This window comes from Carettochelys insculpta, chromosome 20 (genome assembly GCF_033958435.1).
Source record: "Carettochelys insculpta isolate YL-2023 chromosome 20, ASM3395843v1, whole genome shotgun sequence".
NCBI classification, from domain to species: domain Eukaryota; kingdom Metazoa; phylum Chordata; order Testudines; family Carettochelyidae; genus Carettochelys; species Carettochelys insculpta.
In genome coordinates this window covers 6,176,527-6,199,643 of record NC_134156.1, presented here as the reverse complement: position 1 = coordinate 6,199,643, position 23,117 = coordinate 6,176,527, and the positions used below count along the sequence as shown (strand labels likewise).

Genomic DNA, 23,117 nt, shown 5'->3' with positions numbered 1-23,117 from the left:
GTAGGTCCCAACCTGTCCTGCTTAGTTAGGAACAAACCTGATGTCAACACATGTTCTTCTCCCATAGCAACTAGCTATTGGATCTCCCAGGCACTCAAAAGATGAAATTGTGAGTGAACACTTTTTTGATTAAGGGAGGTAAAAACACAACATTCAGAATATTGATATTTGAGATGCCACCTGCCATTACACTTCAGTACAAGTGACAGCTTGGAATTCAGCACAAGCTGCTGATTTAGACCAGTGGTGGAAAGCTTTCCCCTGCTAGACAGCTACATTGTTCATCCAGGTGGAATAAGTTGCTATACTGCCACAAATGTTAATAGCTAACTGGATAGGATCATAGAAAAGCAAGGGTTTACTAAAGATAATAGGCTGGCCTGTTTGGAGGGCACAGACTACTGAGAAATTCTGAGTAAATATTTTAAAATGTACATTATTTGCATATCCAAATTCAGAAAAACAAAACTGATGTGCAGCAAGTGCAACACAACACTTGCAAGCCAATGCTGGCATGGAGTGTTGCTTAAAATGCTAAAACTCAGTATTAATAGGAATAGCTGTGCTGAAAAACACACCCTTCTGCACTTATCAGCCAAACCAGACACCTTTGACTTGCCAGTAGCGTTTGCTGTAATATCAAAAGTAGAGGTGGGGCTCTCACACTGGCTGCCAAGAGTATTCGCAAACTAGCGCTGGGGCAAAAAATGCAGGCTCTACTGCCCAGCTGTTCAAGGTCCACAGCCAGCGTCTGTACTGGCTCTCCTTTGTATGAACTGCCATAATCCTGCCTACTGACATTCCCTCTGAAGAGAAGTAGTTTCATACTTGACCTACAGGAGCTAGTGTTCTTGTACCCGGAGGGGCTAATGCCATAGGCCGTATTATACCATTAACTTGGTGACATTTGTGCCTCTTTTCAAAGGGCGCTTCCCCTTTTCCACGTTCTAAGGGCTCTACCTTGAAGATGGTCCCCTCTTTCTCTTTCTCCCTCTCTCTCAGATGGCGATTTTGCTGACAGCTGTAAAGAAACTGCGCCATTCAACGGTCCACATCTGCCCTGAGGTGTCTGGCTTTGTAGACCTCTTAGAGTTACAGCCATTTTTCAAGGCTGAAGATCTATTGAGTATTTTTTAGTTAGCTCATAAATGGCACTTCAGGTTTTCCCTGAAAAAGTTTAATGCATCTTTAAGAACTCAAAGCACATGATCGCACAAACGTTCGAGGGGTACACAAGGAATGCAAAATGTAAAGTCTCCTCTGAGTGAAGTGCTGTGGCAAATGGGACTGAATAATGCAGTTTGACTGAATTAATTTTAATACTGTTCGCCTCCTTTTTCATGTGATGTTGCTGTTCTTATCCACTCCTTCCTTTCTGTCAACCATTCTGTGGGTTTTTCTCTGTTTCCAACTTCCTTTTTGTGTCGTCTTGTCCATATTCATGAATTGCATATCAAACCCTGTAAATGTTTTGTAAACATATTACCTCCTGATTGGTAATAAGAAGCAGCAGTCTTTAAAAGATTTTTTTTTATTGTTATCAATAATAAATGTGAACTGTTTGGAAAAAAAATCAGGCTGTCTATATCTGATTGCAGAGATTGAAGTTGCTAGAAACTGCTGCAGAGTCTGTGTTCCCCGACTTCCAGTGCTACTGTTGGACTGGGGAAAAGTACTATTTGGCTATTGCTTTGGTTGACCTTTCCTTTTTCACGATGTAGCTTGGTTGTTCCAGAGCAATGGATTTTTCCAAGCAGAGCATAGGACCGAGAGAGCAAGAACATGGCCTGTGAAAAGGAAGGGTTGGCTTTTCCACAGGATCTTCTGCAAAAGCTGGGGTAAATTTAAATAAAGATTCTATAGCAAAGAATTCTGCTTGTCTTACCCAAAAGTAAACCTACGTTATTTTCACATAAGGGAAGACTTGGTCTGTTTTACCAAAACTTCGTGGATTTTTTAAACTAAAATAGTTACGCTGATGTAGAGGTAACTTACACCAGTAAAGTTGTGTGTCTTACTCTGTAAGAGTGCCATAAATCACCATTATACTAATACAATTGCATAAGGCTGATTTAAGTATTGACAAGGCCTACTGCTTAACTGTAGCTCACCATGGTAGCATTATAGCTGCAGAAGTGACGTGTAAGTCTTGGTGGCCTATGCAGCCATTGTGTTGCTAACAAATTCTGCTTCATGCCAGCATGTAAGTGAGATGCAACCTGTTCTTCCCCAGTCAGCTGCAGAGCTACCAGTTAGGGAGAAAAAACCCTCAGTACATTGACAAAGCACATTGCCAAGTCACTAATAAAAATGAAACTCCATTGGGTTTTTAAAAAAGTAGGTCCATTGTGAAAGCTGTATTAGCTAAAATAGGGTGCCTGGCCTCTAGAAAGTGTGACCAATATCTTTATGCAATCTGTAGGGAAAGGCCAGATGTCTATCCCCAGAAAGTAATAAAACACATATGCATTAGCTTTAGGTTGAACAAATCTCTGTGCCCATGGCAACCAAGGGGCAGCTACACCAGGTAATTGACAACTAGGTTTAATTAGGAACCTCCTAGAATTCAGTTAAGGCTGTTAGGTTAATTAAGACACCCAGAGCCAATCTAGAACCTGGTAGACTGAACTGAGACAGTTACGTTTGGGACACCTTGAGCCACTGAAGGACCCACTGGAACTGGTTAAATGTCTCCTTTAGTCAGTCTAGTGGCATGCCAGAAGTCATGGAAGGACGACTTGCTGCTGGAGAGCAGAAACTGTAGAGATGCTGTCAGGTATCAGAAGAGAGCTCTGCAGCTACTAAGGTACAGGGCAGGGACATCCCTGCCAGGGGAATAGACCCTTTGGCCCCAGAAAACTCGGAGAGGTAAATGCCTGCTTCAGAGGAGCACCTGAGATAAGAAGTCTAATCTGTTGCCTCCCTGACTGTCAGGGTGGTCAAACAGTGAAATAAATTGCCAAGGGAGGTTGTGGAATCTCCATCGCTGGAGATCTTTAAGAACACATTAGATAGATGTCTGTCAGCGATGGTTTAGACAGTATTTGGTCCTGCCATTAGGGCAGGGGGCTGGACTTAATGGCCTCTTGAGGTCCCTCCCAGTCCTTGTATTCTATGCTTCATGTATGGAGTGGCCACTAGAGGGAGAAATATTTTCCCTTCTCCATCCCTTTTATGAGAGGCTCAGTCAGATTACACATTGCCCCTGCTGTAGAGGGGTCAGACAGCAGGAAGAGAGAATACTCAGCCTACTGCTAGCCAGAAATACAGGTTCCACTGTGGAATTAGGAACTGCTTAAGAGATGTATCAGAAAATCTCAGAAGTCTGAATATAGCAGCACAAATTAAAAATGCAGCCCCAGTTCCTGTAGCTGGCACACTCAGGTGATGCTGAATCTGCAGGATTTCTTCCTGTGGTACTGTTTGTAAGACTGACTAACAGGTCCAGGGTGATGCCTTACACAGCTGCTACTACACCTGACATATGAAAACAAGGGAGCAACCCAGTCTGCTTGTGTTTGTGTACTTCCCCTTGAATGGTCACGTTCAAAGACAGGACAAATACCTGAAAGACATCCATATCACCACATCCAGCAGTGATGATTGCCTTTCATGAGCCTGCTGCAACTGAAGTTTCAGACTGCGGGGGGGGGTTTCCTTAAGCCCATTCACACTTGTGAACCAATGTGTTACCATGACTATAAAAAGTGTCTGTTTTCAGCAGCATTAGCTAGGCTGCTTCATGTCCCCTGTGCACCAGACACAGCTCACACTGTCACACAAGTGGTGTTACTCAGGAAGAGGTGGTGGGGTGTGATACATGTGGCTGGGGGAGAGGGCTTGCTGAAGCAGCTGCCCTTGATTCTTATACACAGTTCTTAACCTGTTCTTTCCCCACCGACAACTGCCCACCTCTCTCCCATACTGCATTGCCTAGTGCGGTAGTTTGGGAGCTGACCTTGCCTGTGAAGACAGAGGGGAAAAAAAGCATTTCAATGCTTTCCCCACATCATCTGTCACAAGGTTTCCTCCCTTGTCCAGCAGGGGTCCCATTCATGATGGGTATTTTACTGCTCATCTTTCTTCCTTTTGTCAGGATCCTGAAATCTACCATCTCATGATCATTGCAACCTAGGTTGCTCCCCACATCTACTAGTTTCTCCCTATGTTTGAGCCACAGGTCAAGCCTGTGTGTGTGGCCACTGGTTGGTTCCTTCAACACTTGTACCAAGAAGTTCTCCACACCATTCTTTAAAAAATTCCTGGATTGTGTGTGCTGCTGTATTGGTCTCCCAACAAATATCAATGAATTTATTTCAAAAAATAGCATGTACCCCGTTTAGACACTGTTCAAGTTATTTTGAAAAAATTGCCCTGTGTAGACATAGCCTGACTCAATTTACAACATAACTCAGGCTGTGTTGCAGTTAAGAGCTCTATCTGGGGTAGGTTGTGTAGCCCCTTAGTATAAAATTGTGGAGGGCACTACAGACCCCCTTGATCCCACCCCCACCCCCATGGTACTGTGGTCTTATGGCTTCATTGCTAGACAAAATAAGCACCCAAAAGTTATAGATGCTTGGACAACTATGGCCAGGTCTGAGAGGATGATCTACTCTTTTGTTCACTGTTTCAGTGGTGAGCAGCTGATGGACACAGTCAGATCATTTCTTGGTAGGGGCTCCTTGAAGCTAAGTCAGCAGAGATGCCTGTTTGTTATCCCATTTCACCACCTCCTGGTCAGATCCTGGAACTGCTGCTTCAGCACCACCACTGGTCTCAGCAAATGAGCCCCAGCTTTAACAGAAAACCGTCAAGCACGATTTTAGTCATGGTTTGGACCAACATGGCCTTAACACCTGTGGCTCGTTGGCTGTGTAGGGGAAGTGTTAGTCAGTGAATGCAAAGACATGAGCGTGGGTCGTGAAACCTGTACTGTATTCCAAAGCTGAACCTACTGCATTACATACCACATGTATGACTCCCATTTCTCACCACATGATTCTCTAGAAAGCACAGTCACAGCCATAGGACGAATTCAATAGAGTGAAGCAGCCAATCCCCCAGGTGAATACTGGACCAAAGGCTCTGGTTTTTTCCCAGCTAGAATATTATACATGAACCATCGATGCTTTCAGTCGCAGTATAGGCCATGGCCACTGGAGGAGGCAGTAATCCCGCTCACACCTGGAAAACAGCTGCAAGCTGCCTTCCTACGACACACAAATATCTCGGGTGCTTGTATTGCCTTCGTCTCAGCCCACCTTGCAATCTTCAATGTATTTAGCACCACAACGCCAAAAAAATGGAGGCGAACCCAGATCTCCCAAATCTTCAACAAAATGTTCTAGTCATGGGATAATCCGGCCTCTGTTAGGCATGGGTTGGGAGCCCTTACTGCTATGGGGGGGGGCGGTGGCTGTACAACAAGCACCTAAGAGCTGGTTTTGGAAGTGGGGGGGGGGCAACACTGATCACAAGGGCATGGTGAGTGAGACGCTTCCATCTGGCACATAGCTGGCGGGGGGACATATCAGTAGCTAGAGACAGATTGTTCATGCAAATCTCACAAGTACACTAAATAAACATTGTATTATTATTTCCCTTTTTCCTATGAAATAACTCCGATGAATATAGAAACATGAGGGTTGCACTTTATCTTCCTGCCTCAGATGCAAAATTAGTTAGTTACGGTGCTCCCAGCAACATAAAAATGAGGAAAAGACCTGATGAATCAGGCCCTGATGCAGCAAAGGCCTTAAACATCTGCTTGTGTCTTTAAACATGATGGCATTCCTTTTCCCTCATGGAAGCAGTCACAGGACAGCAGAACTTCTGCTGCCCTTTGGCTTCAGGCAGACAGAGCAGCAGCAGTCCCACTCTAACCTGTTCATCCCCAGGAAATGGGAGCGGCAATGGCTGGAATGGGAAGTTTAATGGCTCATCTGCTAGGATTCAGGGTCTTGGCTGTTTAACTAAACATGCACATACCTGTCTAGCAGAAGGAGGACGTAAGTTAGGAGGCACAGCTAAGCTGCAGCCTACAGGAACTGGGGCCCCCATGCAGCTGCGTATGCATTTCCAGCAGGAGCCCCCAAATAGCTGGCTGATTAGCTAGGGAAGAAGCCCTGCAACCTGTTTTGTTCCTGCTTAGACCTGGGTTTGTAAGTCAAAAACAACAGCAGGGCTGTAAACTGAGCTGCAAACAGCTCAGCGAACAGGGTGCCAGGGGGCTGTTTGAAGCACACACCAGATGGAGCTAGCATTCTGTGCATTGGAGGCAGGGCTGCCTTACAGTCACCAACATGCATGCTGGGTCCCCTTCACAGCGCATCTAGTGCAGGGATGGGCCCCACTTTGCCCCCCCCCCCCCCCCCCCCCCCCGACCTGCAGCTGTCTCATGCAATTTCCTTTATGGTCATATGTGGGTGGGGGGGAACAAACCCAGATCTGTGGCATGTGTATGAAAATGTCTGGAGCATAAAGAAAAGCTTTATTAATCAATATATGACTGGGAATACAGAACCAAAAAAGCAGGATGATATGTCAAGCTTTTTAATGAGAGGGATGAGCCTAAGACCCAGCAGCCACTTGTGGTGTGCTCCCTGCATGAAATTTCATGCCGCACCCCCCCCCCCCCCCCCCGGCCCCAACCCCGGTCCGGGGGGGGGGGGGCGGGGCACTTCTGCTTCACCCCTACTTTATGCACCCCAGTATACAGCATCTGGCGGCCTCAGCCACATGTGGACCTGTGGGATGTGGCAAGGGGCTCTGCTTGTTGGGCCCTGCCTTTTGGCCTCAGGGCTGCACATCAGGGCCTGGTTTTGCATTCCATCACCACCCCCCCCACACCCCAATAACTTGGGTACCCTTGTCCTATTGTAGCCCTCTTCTTCTTATTTTTTGGGGCGTGTCTTTTAGTTCCATGTCTTCCAGGCCTGCAAAGACCCTGCATGCTGGCTGTTCACAGTGGGTGTTAGCCTGGGAAAAGGGGCAGGGCTGGGCTAAGCCTGGAAAGGGTGAGCTGTTTTTTTTTTCCCCTGGCTGACATGACTCAGCCAGGGCTTGGCTACACAACACTGCAGTGCGGCTTAAAGAGGTGTGCTGGTCAGCGTGAACAAAAATGGTGCTAAAAGGCGCCTTATGCTTGTTAATGTAGTCCTGTTTGAAGATGATGGTAATGTTAACTAGGTACCAACTAGTACAGGCCAGTCATGCCTTTGTGATGTCAACAGGCTGCATGCCAGTAACACACAACGCACAAGTACAGCCTGAGCCGCCCCGACTGTCCCAGCCTTTTGTTACCAAGGAAGGCAGTTTGCTTCATGTCACAGAAAACCATCAACTAAACCGCCCTGCACTCACCCCCCCCTCAAACCCTCCCCAGTGGTCCCAGCAGGCTCAGCAATGGGGCTAGCGCCTGAATGGGCCAGACAATAAATTCAATATTGGCCTCTGGAGCCATCTCTTCCAAAGCTGTGGTGGAGCTGAGGCTGGTGAATTTCAGAAGCCCAATGCCTACGCTCTGCCATTTCTGTGACTAAGCAGAGACCTCTCGTTTCCCAGGTGCTCTCACTTTCTCGGCACTGTGAGCATTTATACATCACTGTATGAACACCTCTAAAGAAAGAGAGAATCCCTCCAAGCCACCAACTAGGCGTCAGGATCTACCTCATCCATTCCTCTGCCTTTCTGAACGAGGCAGCTCCTGGCCAGGCCTTCTGCTGAGGTCACCTTCGCTCCCTGGATGTGCCATTGCTTCGGATCCGCACCCTTTCGTTTAAACGTCTGCCTTGTGGTATTTAGTAACGCTCTTGTCCCAGCCATTCTCCTGGGAGCCAGCTTCTCTCCACATCAATAACCGCCACTGCTCGCCACAGCACTCAATCACCCTTCATTCTCAATCCTGCCCTGAGAAAAGCCCCGTTAGAGGGAGGGGAACAAGTGTCCCTGGAGGGACGGGTGCTCCCAGACCTGCAATGCGCCTGGCAGAGCATGCCTTCTTGCAGCCACAGGCAACCAGCTGATCGGTCCTGCCCAGCCTCTCAAAAACACCTCTGAAGGACAGTTGATGAGGCGCTCATTAAGGCTGCTACCCACCCCCACCCCCCACCCCGCACCCAGCTGTGTTGTGCTTGGCTAGCTCAGGTTACCCTCTGCTGTCTGATACCAATGTCAATACCATTTTGCTTGGCAGAGCCCTGGGATGTCTGACTCACTCCATGGAGCAAGAAGAATGACATTGCTCTGGTTTGTGGGCCAGGTCTGTTAGGGAGTGTTTACAGGGAATCTTCCCCTGATGCTGGCTATAATTAGGATGCGTCTCCCTGCCCACTGCCATGTTCCCTCCTATTTCTGTTCAAAGTCCATTTGGCCAGTTGCCCACATGATCATAGTTTATTTGCTAGCAGGCATACAGCTGTGCTTCGTTGCACTCACATGAAGCTAGGGATGCATCAGTCATCTGTCTCCTTCAACATAGCCCAGTTAGAGATCGGAACAATGGCCCTCAGGCCAGCAAAAAAAAAGAGCCTCAAGTGTCCAAATTATGATACCAGGGGTCTCTGGGCTTTGAGTCCCCTCAACAGGACCTTTGCTGGAGTTTCCCACTAGAAAGTATAGACCACATGAAAAACAAAGCAAGAAGGCTTTTGAATGGCTTCTTCTCCGTGTGTTTCAGAGCCCTCCTCCTTCCTGGTCTGCAGCACAGGCCAGCAGCTTGAAGGCTGAAATCAACACAACATAAAGCAGCTTCAGTGTGTGACACATCATGCCCAGAGGCACACGACTTAATTGATATTGAACAGAGGCATGTCTGGCGAGCCTGCTCTGCACCTCTCCCTGGCACAGACTGTTCATGGAGCACCAGGTGTGGCTAGCCGAGAGAAAAAGCCAGCAGCCATTTTCAGCTACATCATTTTTGATACCCTGACAAAAACGTCATTGAAAAATTCCTGGGAGATCAGCGGGAGCAGTGTAAGGGCACTGTGGCAGAGGACTCTCTCATAGCAAAAGAAACCAGCCCTACTAGCTTCTTTAGACTCTGCAGACGCAGCAACTCGCTCGCTGGCAACAGCAGTTGTGATGTGTAGGGAGTCGTGGCACCATCTCTCGTGTTTGCCTAAAGAAATACAAAACATGGTTAAGCTTCAAAGGTCTAAAGCTCTTTGCTGAGTCTGTAGATAGCTCATTCCATACCATCCTAAAGACCCTGGGCATGTATGGTCCCAAGTCCAAAATGAAACAGGGACACTACAACACCAAATGTTTCCGTCCCACACCATACCTACAACCTAGGATCAACCATCGCTGGTGCAGCAATCATATTGCACCCTTTGTTGATGGGTTGATGGGGCTCCTTGACAGACATCACACAACAACCCTGTGTTTTCATCACAGACTGTTAACTTATTATCCCATCTGGTATGCTCGTACATTGGACAGGTGGGTTCTGGAAATTATCAGCACAGGATTAAAACAATGAGACGTCCTGTTGCACCTTATAGCCTAACAGATATGGCGCCACAGGCCTGCTCCTTATTTTTTTGCAGATACAGACTAACACAGCTACCCCTCTGATACTGGGACAGGATGCTCCAGCCCTTTTACTTACAAACCCACTTCCTATCCACCTTCCTTGGCCTTCTTCAGGGCCCCTTCACACAAGACCTTGTTGCAACAAGATGTTTCCCATTTGTCACACATCGGAGCAATAGACATGGGACTATCTCAAAACAAGGAAATGAGGTGTTACTTGTTGAACTTTCTCACACCAAAGAAAAATGGGGACTGGCGACTTATCCTGGATCTACATTAGCAAAACAAATATATTACGTTGTCAGCACCTCAAACTAGTAATGCTGGCAACCACAAGCCTGTTACTACAAGAAGGAACTTGGCTGTTGTCCCTCAACCTACAAGTACCTATACACCCAGCACGTACCAAACTTTTCTAATTCATCCGAGGAGAAAGCACTGCCAATAGCGAGGCCTTCCTTTCTAGCTCGCAACGGTGCCCGCATTTTCACAAAGGTATTCGCGGTGGAACCAGCCCACTTGCGGAAGATGGGTATCAAAATGTTGCCTCATCTGGATAACTGCCTCACAGTGGCATCATCAGAGCCAGATGCACCAGCCATGATCCACCTCATGGTCAGCTTCCTAACCAACCTCAGGTTTCAAATAAGCTATCAAAAAATCTCAGCTGTCAGCATCACAGAAGCACCTTGCCACAAACCAAGCCAGAACAAACCGCCCTCCACTTTGAGTCCTAGTATTAACTGATTTTATCAGCGCTATCATGCAAAGCCCTCAGATTACAGCAGGGCAATGTCTGCAGCTTGGGGGGCATGTCTGTTGCTGTATTTTCACATTCGCTTGTTAGCCTCCATATGCAAGAATGGCTGCAGGATGCAGCCAAGCGCTCCGTAAAGAAAAAGTTAAGCATGCCCCTTGGCGTTAAAAAAAAAAAAAAAAAAAAAAGGCTTCCCTGAAGTGGGGGCGAGAACCACCTGCTGCATGCTCTGCAATTTTTATTTAACTCTCTTATGACTGAGCCCCCCCCAGCCATGGAAGAGCAAAGGGGCAACCAGTATCTTCAGCAGGCTCTGAAGCTGCAGCACGACACAAACACACAAGTATGTAAGATGCAGCCATTCCGCTTTCCCATTCCATGCATGCGTTCTGCGCAGAGCGGCACCTCCCTCTCCCAACGTGCTGGCGGTGCCCTGGTGGTTTCCAGGAAAGGAAGAAGAAGAAGAACAATATTTAAACAAGATACTAGGCACGAAAGGAAAGGATTAGAAAAGCTCGGTTGGGTGTGTGTTAGTGATAAGCGGCAGGGCGGCACTGATGGCTGAGACTGTACTAAATGCACCCCACACAATGGCAACACTTTCCTTTCATTCTGCCCTGGAGATCCCAAACGTAATCATCTGCCAGACATCAAACTAAATGGCAATGTCTGGCTGCAGCCAGAGCCCTGAACACCCATATAGGGGCAAATTGCATAACTGGAGAGATGTGCAAAGAAGGTTGATGTTTGGGGTAAAACTCAAGGACCATTGCCTGTGACGCTGACCAACAATGTCTCATTCTTTCCTTGTACTCACACTTAACATATGGACCTTTGTTCTGTGTTTGTGCAGCACCTAGCAAAAGGGGGTACTGGGCCAGGCCAAGGGTTCGCAAGCCAAAGTAAAAGAAGCAGTGAGAGAGAAAGCAGCATCATTTAGTAAGTGGAAGTTAGACTTTAGTGAGAGAAGTAGCAAGGGGCATAAACAATGGAGAAGGTAGCTTGCTCATACAAATAGGAAGGCCAGAAAAAAAAACCCTTGAACAAACCAGCAAAAACACTAAAAATGTTGGAGCAATTTTTCTGAACACCATCATCAGAAGCAGGACTCCTGCTAAGCAATTAGTGGGGCCCCTGGAAGATCGAGCTGCTTAAGGAGCACTCAGGGATGATAAGGTCACTGCAGAGAAACTAAATTAATTCTTGGCTGGAATTCCTGGTTGAAGATGTGAGGGAGGTTCCCAGACCTGAGCCTTTTTAAGAGGACAGATCCGAGGCATTGTCCCAGACAGAGGTGTCATTAGAGAATTTTTAGCACAGTCACCCCATAGATGCTCCTTGCTTGGACACACCCCTGCTCCTCGGTGACAGAAAGAAATATGCTGCCTGGGAAACAACAGGAAGCCTGGGGGGGACTGAGCGTCCTGCACCCCGCACACGCCTAGTTTGCCTAGCTTGAGGTCCTTCACACTGCAAGCCCCCCAGTGGCATTGTAACTTGCTCTTGGAACACCGTGCTCTTGGAGAGTCGTCCGTCGAGAGAGTGCTGCTTTAAAAACAGGCAAACACATACAAAAGGTTCACTGTTTGCCGCAGACTAGAGTTGTTATAGTGAGAGAGAAAAATTAGGGAAGACGAAAGCAATAGTACCCAGTTGATGTCCTAGCTTAAAACTAACACCGTGTCATTCTCCAGGCTGCACCCTCCACTTGCTCCGTCTAGTTTTAAAATGTCTTCAACAATCCCTGGATTGATTATTAAACATTTAGAGCACAGCAGCACCTGGAGACCCCATTCAAATCAGGGCTCCCTCGTGCCACATGCTGAGTGCCCATGAAGATGGAGTCCCTGCCTTGAGAAATTTATAATCGAAGGCTTCAGTCCCGTAAGGTGCTCCATGCAGGCAGACCCTTGTCTCCATTGTCTTGCAGGAATGGGAAACTGAAAACTATTGAAAACCAAGACTGGTTTTCTCTGAACAGCCAAAATAGTTTCAGCACCTCCCTTATTAATCCAATCAGCTGTAGTAATACACTTACCCCAGGCATAAAGCTGAAGAACCTGCGGGAGAAAGCAGGGAAGTGACTTGCCCAAGGTCATTGAGTGAATCAGTAGCACAGACAAAACTCGAACTCAGATTTCCCTAGTACCTCATGCAGGCCTCTAGGCACTGCCTTGAACTCTGAGCAGTCAGCAAAAAGTCGGCGGCGGGGGAGGTGTAAATGTGCCTAAATGAGTGGCTAATTCTTACTAACAGCAGGCTAAGTGATATAAGATGCCAGGTGGTGGAGAAAAAGAGATGGTATCATGCTAAAGCTAACTAGACAGAAACTGGCCATTCATGGTGCATTGCCTCTGTTTCCAGCCTAGCGCCAATCTGCATTTGCTAGTTGCTATGGCAATGTGCATGGCCAATAACTCAGTGGCAAAGAGGAAGCCTTTCCCTGGAGACTTGGAAGCAGAGTTGGAACTTCTAGCATATGAAAATAAGCTATAAAAATTTGCTTCAGAGAAAGCGCTGGATGGTAATTGCTCTGTGTTAGCAACAGTGGTACATATCAACAGCAGTTTCTGAGCTGAAGTGAAGCTGCCAAATAATTGCCCCTCGCCCAGAATATATTACAGACCAAGAACAGCTCAGGGAAGTCTGACATGCTTTGCATTTCGAGCTGTGTGCTGCAAGTGAGACACAAGGCCACCTCCCGGAGCAGCTCCACTCCAAAGGCATTACGTAATGATGGGCTTTTCCCTATTGCCTTGGAAGTGCTAGTTTCAATGTTTTGCTTCCTACTTGGAAAGAGCTCAGGCTGGCTGGGAAACAAGATCAATTAATTAATTAAAATTAATTAATAAATTGGACATTTCACTATTTGCTGCTGGTCTACTGCTGAACAAAAACTAGAGCCTTCAAACTGTTTTGTGAAACACTGGGTAACAGGGAGCAACCCACCCCAATATGACTAATAGCTCAGTGGTTATGGCACTGACTTGGGACAGGGTCTGACTGACTGGAACCAGTGGTTTGAAAGTTGGATGCTCACATGCCAGATAATTGCCCTAACCCATATATAACGCTCCCCGCACTCTGAAATTCCATCAAGGGTCTGACACACCATCCTGATGAACGGTCTGCGAATACCAAGGTACTCTGTGAACACTTCCTACAAATCAGCATTTTTCTGACCCAGCACCATTTCATCCAAAAAAATAAAAAATCCTGATCTTCTCTCGAGGGAGCAGCTACATCCTTTCAAATTTCAGAGAGGAAGCCGTGTTAGTCTGTAGCTTCAAGAACAACAAGAAGTCTTGCAGCACCTTAGAGACTAACAGATATTTTGGATCATAAGCTTTTGAGGGCAAAGACCCACTTCATTCAAATGACAATCAAGGGGAAGAGAACACAGCAAAGCGTGGAGGAACACAGAGTAAATGTGTTCTCTAGCAGGCTGCATCTGAACTACGCATAACATGGCAGCTACTGCTAACAGCTTCCGACTGTAACGCCAACAGAGCTTGGTTGCCAGCACCAGGGATAGCACCTACAAGCAGCAGGTCTAAAGCCCTGCCCTCTACCCCCTGAGCTAAAGGCCAGCTGGCTCTCTGCCAAGGCTTTAGAGCAGAGACCTCGCTGACCCCAGATGAGGGCTCAGTGCCTCTGGGTACTACACTAGAACAAAAGTGAAAGTTGGGGTGGGAGCTGCAAAGGTTGGGGATGGGTAGGGACCCAGCCGAGGCCGGACAGAGGAGAAGGAAATTAAAATCCAGCTTTTTTTTCATTGCTCCGCAAGGTTCAGCTCTGGTTTGGGCACCTTCATTTTGAGAGGCGAAACAGTCAGCTTTTTCTATAAGATGCACACACGACGAGACCAGCCATTGACACTGATATTTGTGAGACAAACAGCAAAAGCCGATACAGTAGGGTCCCAGCAGTCGCAAGGGTTTGGTGTTGAATGCTGAATTTTGCTAATCTTGCCTTTCAAATGTTGAATGTTGTGAATAGGATGGTGAATGACCAGGAGGGTGATGAAGCATTGGAATGCGTTGCCTAGAGAGGTGGTGGATTCTCCATCCCTCGAGGTTTTTAAGTCCCAGCTTGACAAGGTCCTGGCTGGGATGACACAGTGGGGGTTGATCCTGCTTGAAGCAGGGGGCTGGACTAGATGACCTCCTGAGGTCCCTTCCAGCCCTGGGATTCTATGAATGGTATTTTACCCCATGGGGGAGACAGGAATCTTGACCACTGCTCCTTCCCTCCCTAGACAGCTCAGCTCCAGCTGTCGCTGGTGCAGAGGGGCCAGGCAATTCCCCTGTTCGTGAATAATTGACATGGTGAATGGTTACAATCGCAAATGTCATGACCTTAATGTACTAGAAATCCAATACTAGCTGCGCTGCAGAAAGAGAACAAGTCCATCAGCCATCGAAGGCAGAACTGCCAAATCCACACATTCCTCTGGGAGAATGCCTCTTTCTGGCCCTCTCTGCAAGTTGACGGGAAAAACCTGAGTCCAGTGGTCCCCGCGTTACACGAAGGTTCTGTTCCCACACACCCTTATGTAACTCGAATTTCCCGTAAGTCGGGGTCGGGACAGCTTTTCCCCTGGTGGAACGCATGTCCTGCAGCCAGGGAAGCAGCCGGCCCACCTGGTGCTCCTTTTGAAAGGTAAATCCTGGAGATGGGCAGGGATGGGGGATTTGCATTGAGAGCACAGGAGAGATGGGTTCCCTGCTCTCTGTTCCAGAGCCAAGTCCTGGGCCTGGGCTGCCACAGCCCAGCACATAGACCTGCAATTGTAGGGAAAATCCACCGCAGCTCTGCAGTGCCTGGGTGGGGCCTGCCCAACGGCGACAGAGTTTCAGATTTTTAGCAGTGATGTTCTAGCAAGTCTCTGCTGAACACGGGCAAACTGAGGTTTCAAAACTTGTAACGTGGCTGAATTTCAGTACACTAGTCCAGGATTAGCAAAGGCACAATCCTAACACTGAGGGTGGCACCCAACCCCTCCATGGTTCAAGCCAATGCATGATGATGCTAGATCTTCTAAAAGAAAAGGTCACCAGAACAGTGCTGCCATGGGTTACCCATTTGTCAAACTAACGTGTTTTTTTCCTGTGCCACCCCTTACGCACGGAAGGAGCCTTCTGTAATAATCTACACAACCTGCACTCCATTATCCTCCTCTAAAGCTATCTTGACAATCCACCTACACAGTGATGTCTGCACAGCACTTGTCAATGGTTATCCAGCTGGTGTGCGGTGGCTGCTGCTTATGTTACTTATAGATGTCTCACCATTCTTTGGCACTTCCCCCACATGCATCTGTTACAGCCGTCTGTTGTCCTTGATTTTATAGATCTTGATCGTAAGCTCTTCAGGACAGAGACCGTTTCTTTGTAACCATAGTGTACCTAGGGCCCATACATGGGAGTTAACATGACTCACCTCTGAAGAGGTTAATTAGCAGTGAATTTAATACAAGCATTTCTTTGCTTCTACAGCACCTTAAGCCAGTGTTTCCCAAACTAATTTGGTCCTCGAATACTTTTGGGCTTGGAATATGCTGATGGAACACACACACACACACTGGTCTGGAGTGGGGCGGGGTGAGGTTATACCAGTATTTGGAAACGGTGATTTTTTCTCACCAAAAAAATACTGATATTATAAGACAAACAACTTAATATTGCGGTCACAGCACAAGCTCCATTAGCACATCTGACAGCCTGGGCCAGTATCATGTGACCCCCACCCCACGCCCATGCGCCGAGAACCCACCCCTTACTGGAGGATCATCATGTGACTTCTCTGAACATGAATTATGCTGAAACAATCAGAATCGATTCTGATTATTTCAGCACTAGTTGCCTAACAACAACTATACAGTTATGAATGCGTTATAAATACTAATATACCGACAACCTAAAATATCTTGGTGTTTCTGACACACACACTTTCATATTTAATATTTTAGCAATAAAAATACTGCTAGCTTTGAAATTTTTTCACATGGTGTGGAACTGCACCAGCGTCCTGCTGAACACAGTTTGGGGAACACTGCATTAAGCAGAGCTGTTCAGTAGCGGAAGACAGGGATACAGGAGTTAGTACAGGAGCATGGACATTCCTAATTGCATGCCCACGTCAGTACTTCTTGCTCGCATCCAAGTTCATCATCTCTGAAGTGCTGGGGTGTAGACTGGGATGGAGGTTGAAAGCAAGCTGAGCCTGCGAAAGGACCCAGAATATGCCACAAGCAGCACGGGCTGCTAATTTAAAACACAGAGTAGCCTACAACTTTTTATTTTATCTGTCCCAAGAGCAGTGGTTAGCCAGGCGTTAGTGGCTGTGCTGTCTCTGAGGGGGCTGATGATTCAAACAGGAGAAGGCATGTCAGTTATGGGTGGGAAAAGCTGCCAATCTAGATTTAATTTGTGCACAAATCCAACCATCTGGCTTGACTGACTCATTCAACACTCTCCCCCCTCCACGCAGGGTACGGTGCAGGTTCTTTAGGATTCTTCATTTATGCCGAGCAACCCCAAACCTATTTTCACTGGCAAGATCAGACAGGACCTGTGGTGGCTTTGTGCCACCGGAGCAGCGCTTAGCCCTCAGAACACACCAGCTGGCTCAGCAAGTCTGGGAACCATGTAGCCACCAAGCGGAATGGCTCATCCTGTCAGATGAGACTTGTGCGCGTTTAACCAACAAACAGCCTCGGTTGGGGCTGGGCCCATTGAGGGCTAAAGCTTCAGGCAACTCAGCTAGCAGAACATCGGCTGAACTATTCTTAGCAGTAAGTGCAAAGGGTGACAGGGCCAGAGCGCTCAGTGGGAGGTACTTAGCTCCACGGCAATGGGAAAGGCCAGCACTTATCTCGTCAGCGCTTTCCAGGACGAGATGCCTCGCTCCCTCCTGGGTCTGCTCAGTGTCACCTAGGTATTCAGCGCATCTGGGAAGGCAGCGTCAATCTGACGCTACGAGAGGGTCTTTCGCCCCTCTGAAATGTCACACAGCAGTCTGGGTGCCATGGGAATCATTCCCAGGCTCAGCCGTGTCTGGTGACAGCAGGTGAACTGAAGCAGACTGGGGAGCACACCCTTCTCTTCTGGGGCCATGGAGTGCAAGGTCTGTACTCGTGGCTAGCACAGCAGGCTCCGGTTCATCTATTAGCCACTGCACGAACCACCGTGCAATTCAGTGTGCAGATGGCAGACCCTTCTCAGGCCAGCCGGGAAGGGACCAGCTGCGCAAGACATTCCAGGTGGAAACACAGACGATGCACAGGACAGAGGAAAGCACAGACAGGACCTGCTTTTCTGCTGCCTGGTTTCAGCCCTTCATTATTGCAAGCACTAACGCCATAAGTAATAACATTACACCCAAAACCAAAGCAGCAAGCAGCCCAACACAGACACTCTGGGCGTGAGATTTGCTACCTCTTTACAGCCCTAAGGATGCAAGTGGTAGATGCCAAGTAAACAGTCTGCATCAGCCATCTAGGCAATCATGTGCTCTTGGGCAGTTCCAGCAGGAACTGTGCCTCTCAGGTGCATGGGTCAGCACTTCAAGCTGCTCATTAGAGAAGGAGATATATATGAAGACAAACACTGTGTGTTCATGACAAATTGTTCCCACAGTGAAGTCTAAATTCAGCTAATTACTATTGCGAAGCTGTGCACAAGGCTCAGAGAAAGATTGGGCTTTTTCACATGTACATAGCAACCAGACCCACACCAGTCACACTTATATGTGATAGTTTTTCCTTCACTTGCAGATAGGCAACCCTGATGTGCTCCTCATGCTGTTGTGTGGGAAACCAGTTGCCTTGCAGAGGTACAACTGCTAAGCATCGCCCCATCATTTCACCACCACATTCAGTAAGGTTCTCTTATGCTCAGCCATGGAGGATTCAAACGCTGTGGCTACTTGCTCACCAAAACTTGTTGTTGTTCGCAGATGTGTCCATCCCCCACCCCTGTGAATGACGAGGCACGGCTGCAGCAAGGGTCCATATGAATGGTGCTTTGCTGGTTGCCTGCTGACAAAGCAAAACCCGCTCGTTGGGAGTAGAAATATTGTGTGGGAAAAACTGCTGACCAAAAAAAAAAACCCCAAAAACAATTCACACACGCAAAATTTGAGCAAAGGGCTGTGGCAACACAGCCATGTCCCCAAAAGCCATGTAGCGTGTAGCCAAACTAGCACTTTCCCTGCCACTGATCTCGCTTTGGTGCACTTCCACTGGGCATCTTAATTTTGGAGGCAGGCGTCAAGGACCTGTCTCCATCGGCGCACCCCCCTTTGGCTATTACTTGCCATGCACAGTCCCATGTCAGCCATCTCAGCCCTGTCACTGAAACCTTCTGGCTATTCCCCCTCTTTCTGGCATTTCAGTTTCAGGGCTTGTCTACACTAAGATCATCAAGGCAGCTGCACCACTATAGTGGCTAGTTGAAAACAGCAAGAAGTCGTGGCCCCTTATAGACCGATATTTTGGAGCATCAGCTTTTGTGGGCAAAGACCTAAAGACACAACCTGTGCCAACAGGAGAGTTTCTAAGAGACTGGAGTAGATAGTCCATCTATGTCACTGGACAAAGCTCATTGTGACAGGCGTTTTATATACTTGATGTGCCATAACTCAGCATAGCATTGTCTGCACCAGTGATTAGCTGTACATTGCTCAAGGGTGTGGACGTACTTTATATATATATATATATATATATATAGAAAAGCACCCAATATTGGCCTAACTCTGTGCCTTCCAATGGCAACCCTGATTAGCGCATTCACAGGGGTAGCCAAGTTAGTCTGTAGCTTTAAAAACAACAAGAAGTCCTGTGGCACCTTATAGACTAACAGTAAATTTAAATCTTGGTGAATGAGGCAGTTTTGACTCTGTTTTGTTCTGAGGTTTGGGGTCCACATAAGGTGGTCGACCAATGGCTTTGAATCAACATGAAGTTGCATCTGCAGCAACCTCAAGAAGCAAAGCCACCAAGAGATGGCACAGCTCCACACACACACACACACGGGGGAAGTCAACCGGACAAAATGCACAAGACTCTACCTTTAGTCCTAGACTTTTTCTGGATGACACATGAAACATGGTTTCCTTAGGTGTTTCCTGAAGGCCCTTTCACCCAGCTGGTTTTGCTAGTCAATGGATGCACAACCACAAGGAGAAAATCGGATTACACTATCTTCCCTCCACATCCTTCCAGTATTTTTTTCTCTCTTCATTGAATGATTATGCACTTGAACATTTAAACAAAAGCAGCTTGACATCCATAGCAACACAGGGCCCAGCCTCTTGCACTTTGCTGGAGGGGGACTCTTCGCTGGTCAGTTGCACATGTTAGTTCAATGGGTGCAAATTCCTAATGTAAATGCACTTAAACTGGGTTAACCCTTGCTTATCAGAAATTGTGTGGTATAAAGCACCGGTTCTCATGCCAATCAGCATATAGCTACAGCCCTTGTGAAATCCTCAGGGGTGTATGGGTAGTAGTTTTCATTGTGTGATCACAGTGGTGATTTAAAGCCTAGCTTGGTGAGAGCCATGGTCATGAAGCCTTGGGTTCTCTGCAACAGTTCAAGCCACCTGGCACTAACCACATTAAAAGCTGAGTGAATTGGCAAGAGGCAGTACATAGGCCCAGCTCTGGTAGAACGGTAACTCCTCTAAGCATCTTTGCCCAACCTTAAAAGGTCCAACTTCTCACCAGCAGCTCATGGATAGACAGTGCATTTCCTAGTTCCAGTGGTTCATGTGTCATGAGTCAGTACAAAGAGAGCAGTAGTATAAACTAGAAAAGGAAGCGGCAACAGCTGGCCAGATAATGCCAGTGTATGCGTTTTGCATGTTCTCCAAATCATCCTTATGTCAGTGTGCATTTTCTAGGCTAATCAAGCCAAGAAATCCTCAAGTGGGCCCTGAGCAGCAGCCTGCAATTATCACTGGAGGAGTCATTAGGAGAGGTCAAGATGTATCCCTCCTCCACTCATGCACATTCACGGTGTGGAGCGAACAGGCCTCTTCTCCAGCCAATGCAGGAAACTGTGACTCTCCAGCCTCAGCAACTGGCGCATGTCTCGGCAGGTTTAATTTGGGTTGCAACCAACTGCTGTAAACTGGGACACCTCTTAATTAGGCATGAAGGAGGTACTGGGGCTTAAGATGCTCCTCTGGCAGCTCAGTGTCATATAACTGATGTGGCAAGCGCATGGGTGGCAGGGCTATGAAGAGCCACAACCAAAGAAGCTGGAGCACGGCTCTGGCATGAATTAAGTACTGGGTAGGGAATGGTGAGCTGGAAGATGAGGGGATTGGAATTAACATGAACTTGCATCTGCACCAACCTGAGAATGCAAGTAATAGCCAAAGGGGGCGGGGGGGATGTGTGTGCTCTGATGGGGCAAAATCCCTGACGGCTGCCCACACCATTGCTACGCCTAGCAGGCCTTCCAGTAGTTCTGTTCCCAACCCCCACCCCTGCACCCATAGGTTGGTTGAGGATACCTACTTTAAGGGGCTGATGCACATTTTGCTTAGTGGGTTTCTTAATCCACCAGCAAAAAGTGTCATAGCTGAGACAGGCCTCTGCCCACTCCTCATGCAAACCACATCACCATTAAAAGCCACCACCACCGTCGTCCAATGCAGAATGGGCCACCTCCTGCAGTGGAGGACGGGTAGAGAAGAACATGGTTTTATTCCTGCCTCAGGTTTCTTTCAATCTCTTTTTGCTGGGGAGAGAGAGCGAGAGAGAGAGACCAACCCAAAGACATCAGCACAAACTCCTTGTGGATGTCCTGGGGAATGGAGGTGAGCGCTAAGAAGAAGGGGACATCTGGGGCTCTTGGGCAAGTCACTTGTCTTCTATATGCCACAGATTCTCACCTGCATAAGGGGGCACTCGCCCTTCCTGACCTTCCAGTAGTGGGGTGAGGATAAAGCCATTACAAACGGAGAGCTGTGCAGCTACTAAGACCTTGCTGACCGCCGAGCTCTTGTGTGTCAGGCCTTCACATGGTTATTAACATTTGCATTCACTGGTGACTAGTGTAGAGAGGCCCAACCAAAGCTGGGGCTGTGCAGACCGATAGGAAAGGAACCCTCCCTGCCCTGAACAGTTCACACGATGTATGTCACCGGTTGAGCCCTGAGCCATAGAGGGCATTGGCTACACAGAAAGGCAGGAATGGCGTCTAAATCGCCTTCATCGCAGTTCAGCAGCCTGACAGCAGATTTTAAGATCAGGCACAGTAGGGACCTCTGTGCCCTATGCTGGGCCCAGTTCTCTCCTCAGCTGGGTTTAGCACTCGTGTGCTTCCAAGAGTTTCAGCGTCAGCCTGGTTTATGCCCAATGCTAATCAGAATCAGGCCCCCTGGTTTTAAATGACCCAGGATGGCAGAAATCAGATGTAAAGAGCTGACATAAAATTGCCACACAATAAAAGTTGTGAATGCTTGTGAGCCCTTTACTAAATGAATCGCAAAACCTTGTACAAAAGGAGGCTACAGTTTGCTGGATCATTTCACACAGAGGGGAGAGGAAACACAGGGGTTAAGTGACTTGGCCAAGATACCACAACAAGTCAGTGGCAGAACATTTCTCCTCACTCCAAACACAGCACTATGCAGCCAGGCAAGGGAGACTTTTGAGGGGCTAGCGAGCAGATGTGGCCAGATGGTTGCTCTTTGGGGGTGGGGGGGGGGCAAGGACCTTGTCACAAAATTCCCTAAAGCCTGTTCCCAGTTAAGGCTCAACCCCAAACCATACTCCAAACCCTAGCTTGGAATGGCTCTCAGCACTTAGGTTTCAATGGGAGCTAGCAATAGGCTTGCTTTTTGCAAGGCCCTTCAGCAATGTCATGTTCTTAAGCAGGAAAGCGTTGTTATGGGAAGGGCTGTTTCACTGCAGACTTCAATAAGCTCTCCAATGAGCTGGCTACATTCTTTCTGAAGATTAAATAGGACACACTGGCATGACACTACTACTGCCTCACGCATGGACCAAGCAGCACTAGCATTGAGGCCATTTGTCCTTCAAAACTCTCCACCGCCGCCACGGATTGTTGCAAAATCGCCTTGTGGAGCGTACCGGAGACAGCCCTGGCGGGGAGGTGGCAGGATGGAAAGGGCTGCACACCAGGCTCTGCGAGTCCCTAGTACCATCTGCACGGACTGACGCTATGAACTAGGCTTTGGGCTAGAAACAGAACGGGGAAGGAGGATGTTGTCCTCCTAGACCCTCATCTTAAATGTTGCTATTGAAGCCCCAGCACCCAGTGAGCAGATGGGCTTTTCTAAGCACAGCCCCCCTCGAGTGACCAGGAGGGTGAGAGGAATTAAGACACTAAACAGCTAGTCAGGGGCACAGCAGACAAGCGATTAGAAACATACTTTGCCAATAACCAGGCCAGGTTGGATGCTGCCTCCAGCTAAGTCGTCACCTGTGCGCCTGGAGCAGTCCCACCACACCAGGTCAGGTTCTCGCCCACATTCGATACCCTAGATCAGTGGTTCCCACCTTTTCACTAGTGCAGCCACTCAATCACCCTCCCCATCCACAAACTGTTCACAGTCCCGCCCCCCCCCGACACCAAAGCCAATTCTATTGCCTATGATCCTTTTTATTTATCTTTCTTTTTTTTTTTTCCACAGCGCCCCCCCCCCCCCAACGATACCCTCACAGACTCCCGGGGTCCACAGACCCAGGTTGGGAACCACTGCCCTAGATGGCTGTTTCCATCTTCCAGGCTAAGGAGACGATTGGCTGGGCCTCTCCCCTGAGCTCATAAATGCTGTGTTTTAA

The 23,117-nt window shown here is 47.9% G+C and overlaps 1 protein-coding gene across 2 annotated transcripts in view; it reads left to right on the top strand.

The window, feature by feature from the left end:
• The window catches only part of SEC14L1 (SEC14 like lipid binding 1), a 48,341-nt gene extending 46,768 nt beyond the window's left edge, over window positions 1-1,573 (top strand). For both annotated transcript variants that reach the window (XM_075014571.1, XM_075014572.1), the window contains exon 17: window positions 1,003-1,573. In XM_075014571.1, coding sequence (XP_074870672.1) covers window positions 1,003-1,018 — 16 coding nt within the window. In that variant the 3' untranslated portion in view covers window positions 1,019-1,573. The remainder of the gene's footprint in view (window positions 1-1,002) is intronic.
• Window positions 1,574-23,117: the final 21,544 nt, after the last annotated feature.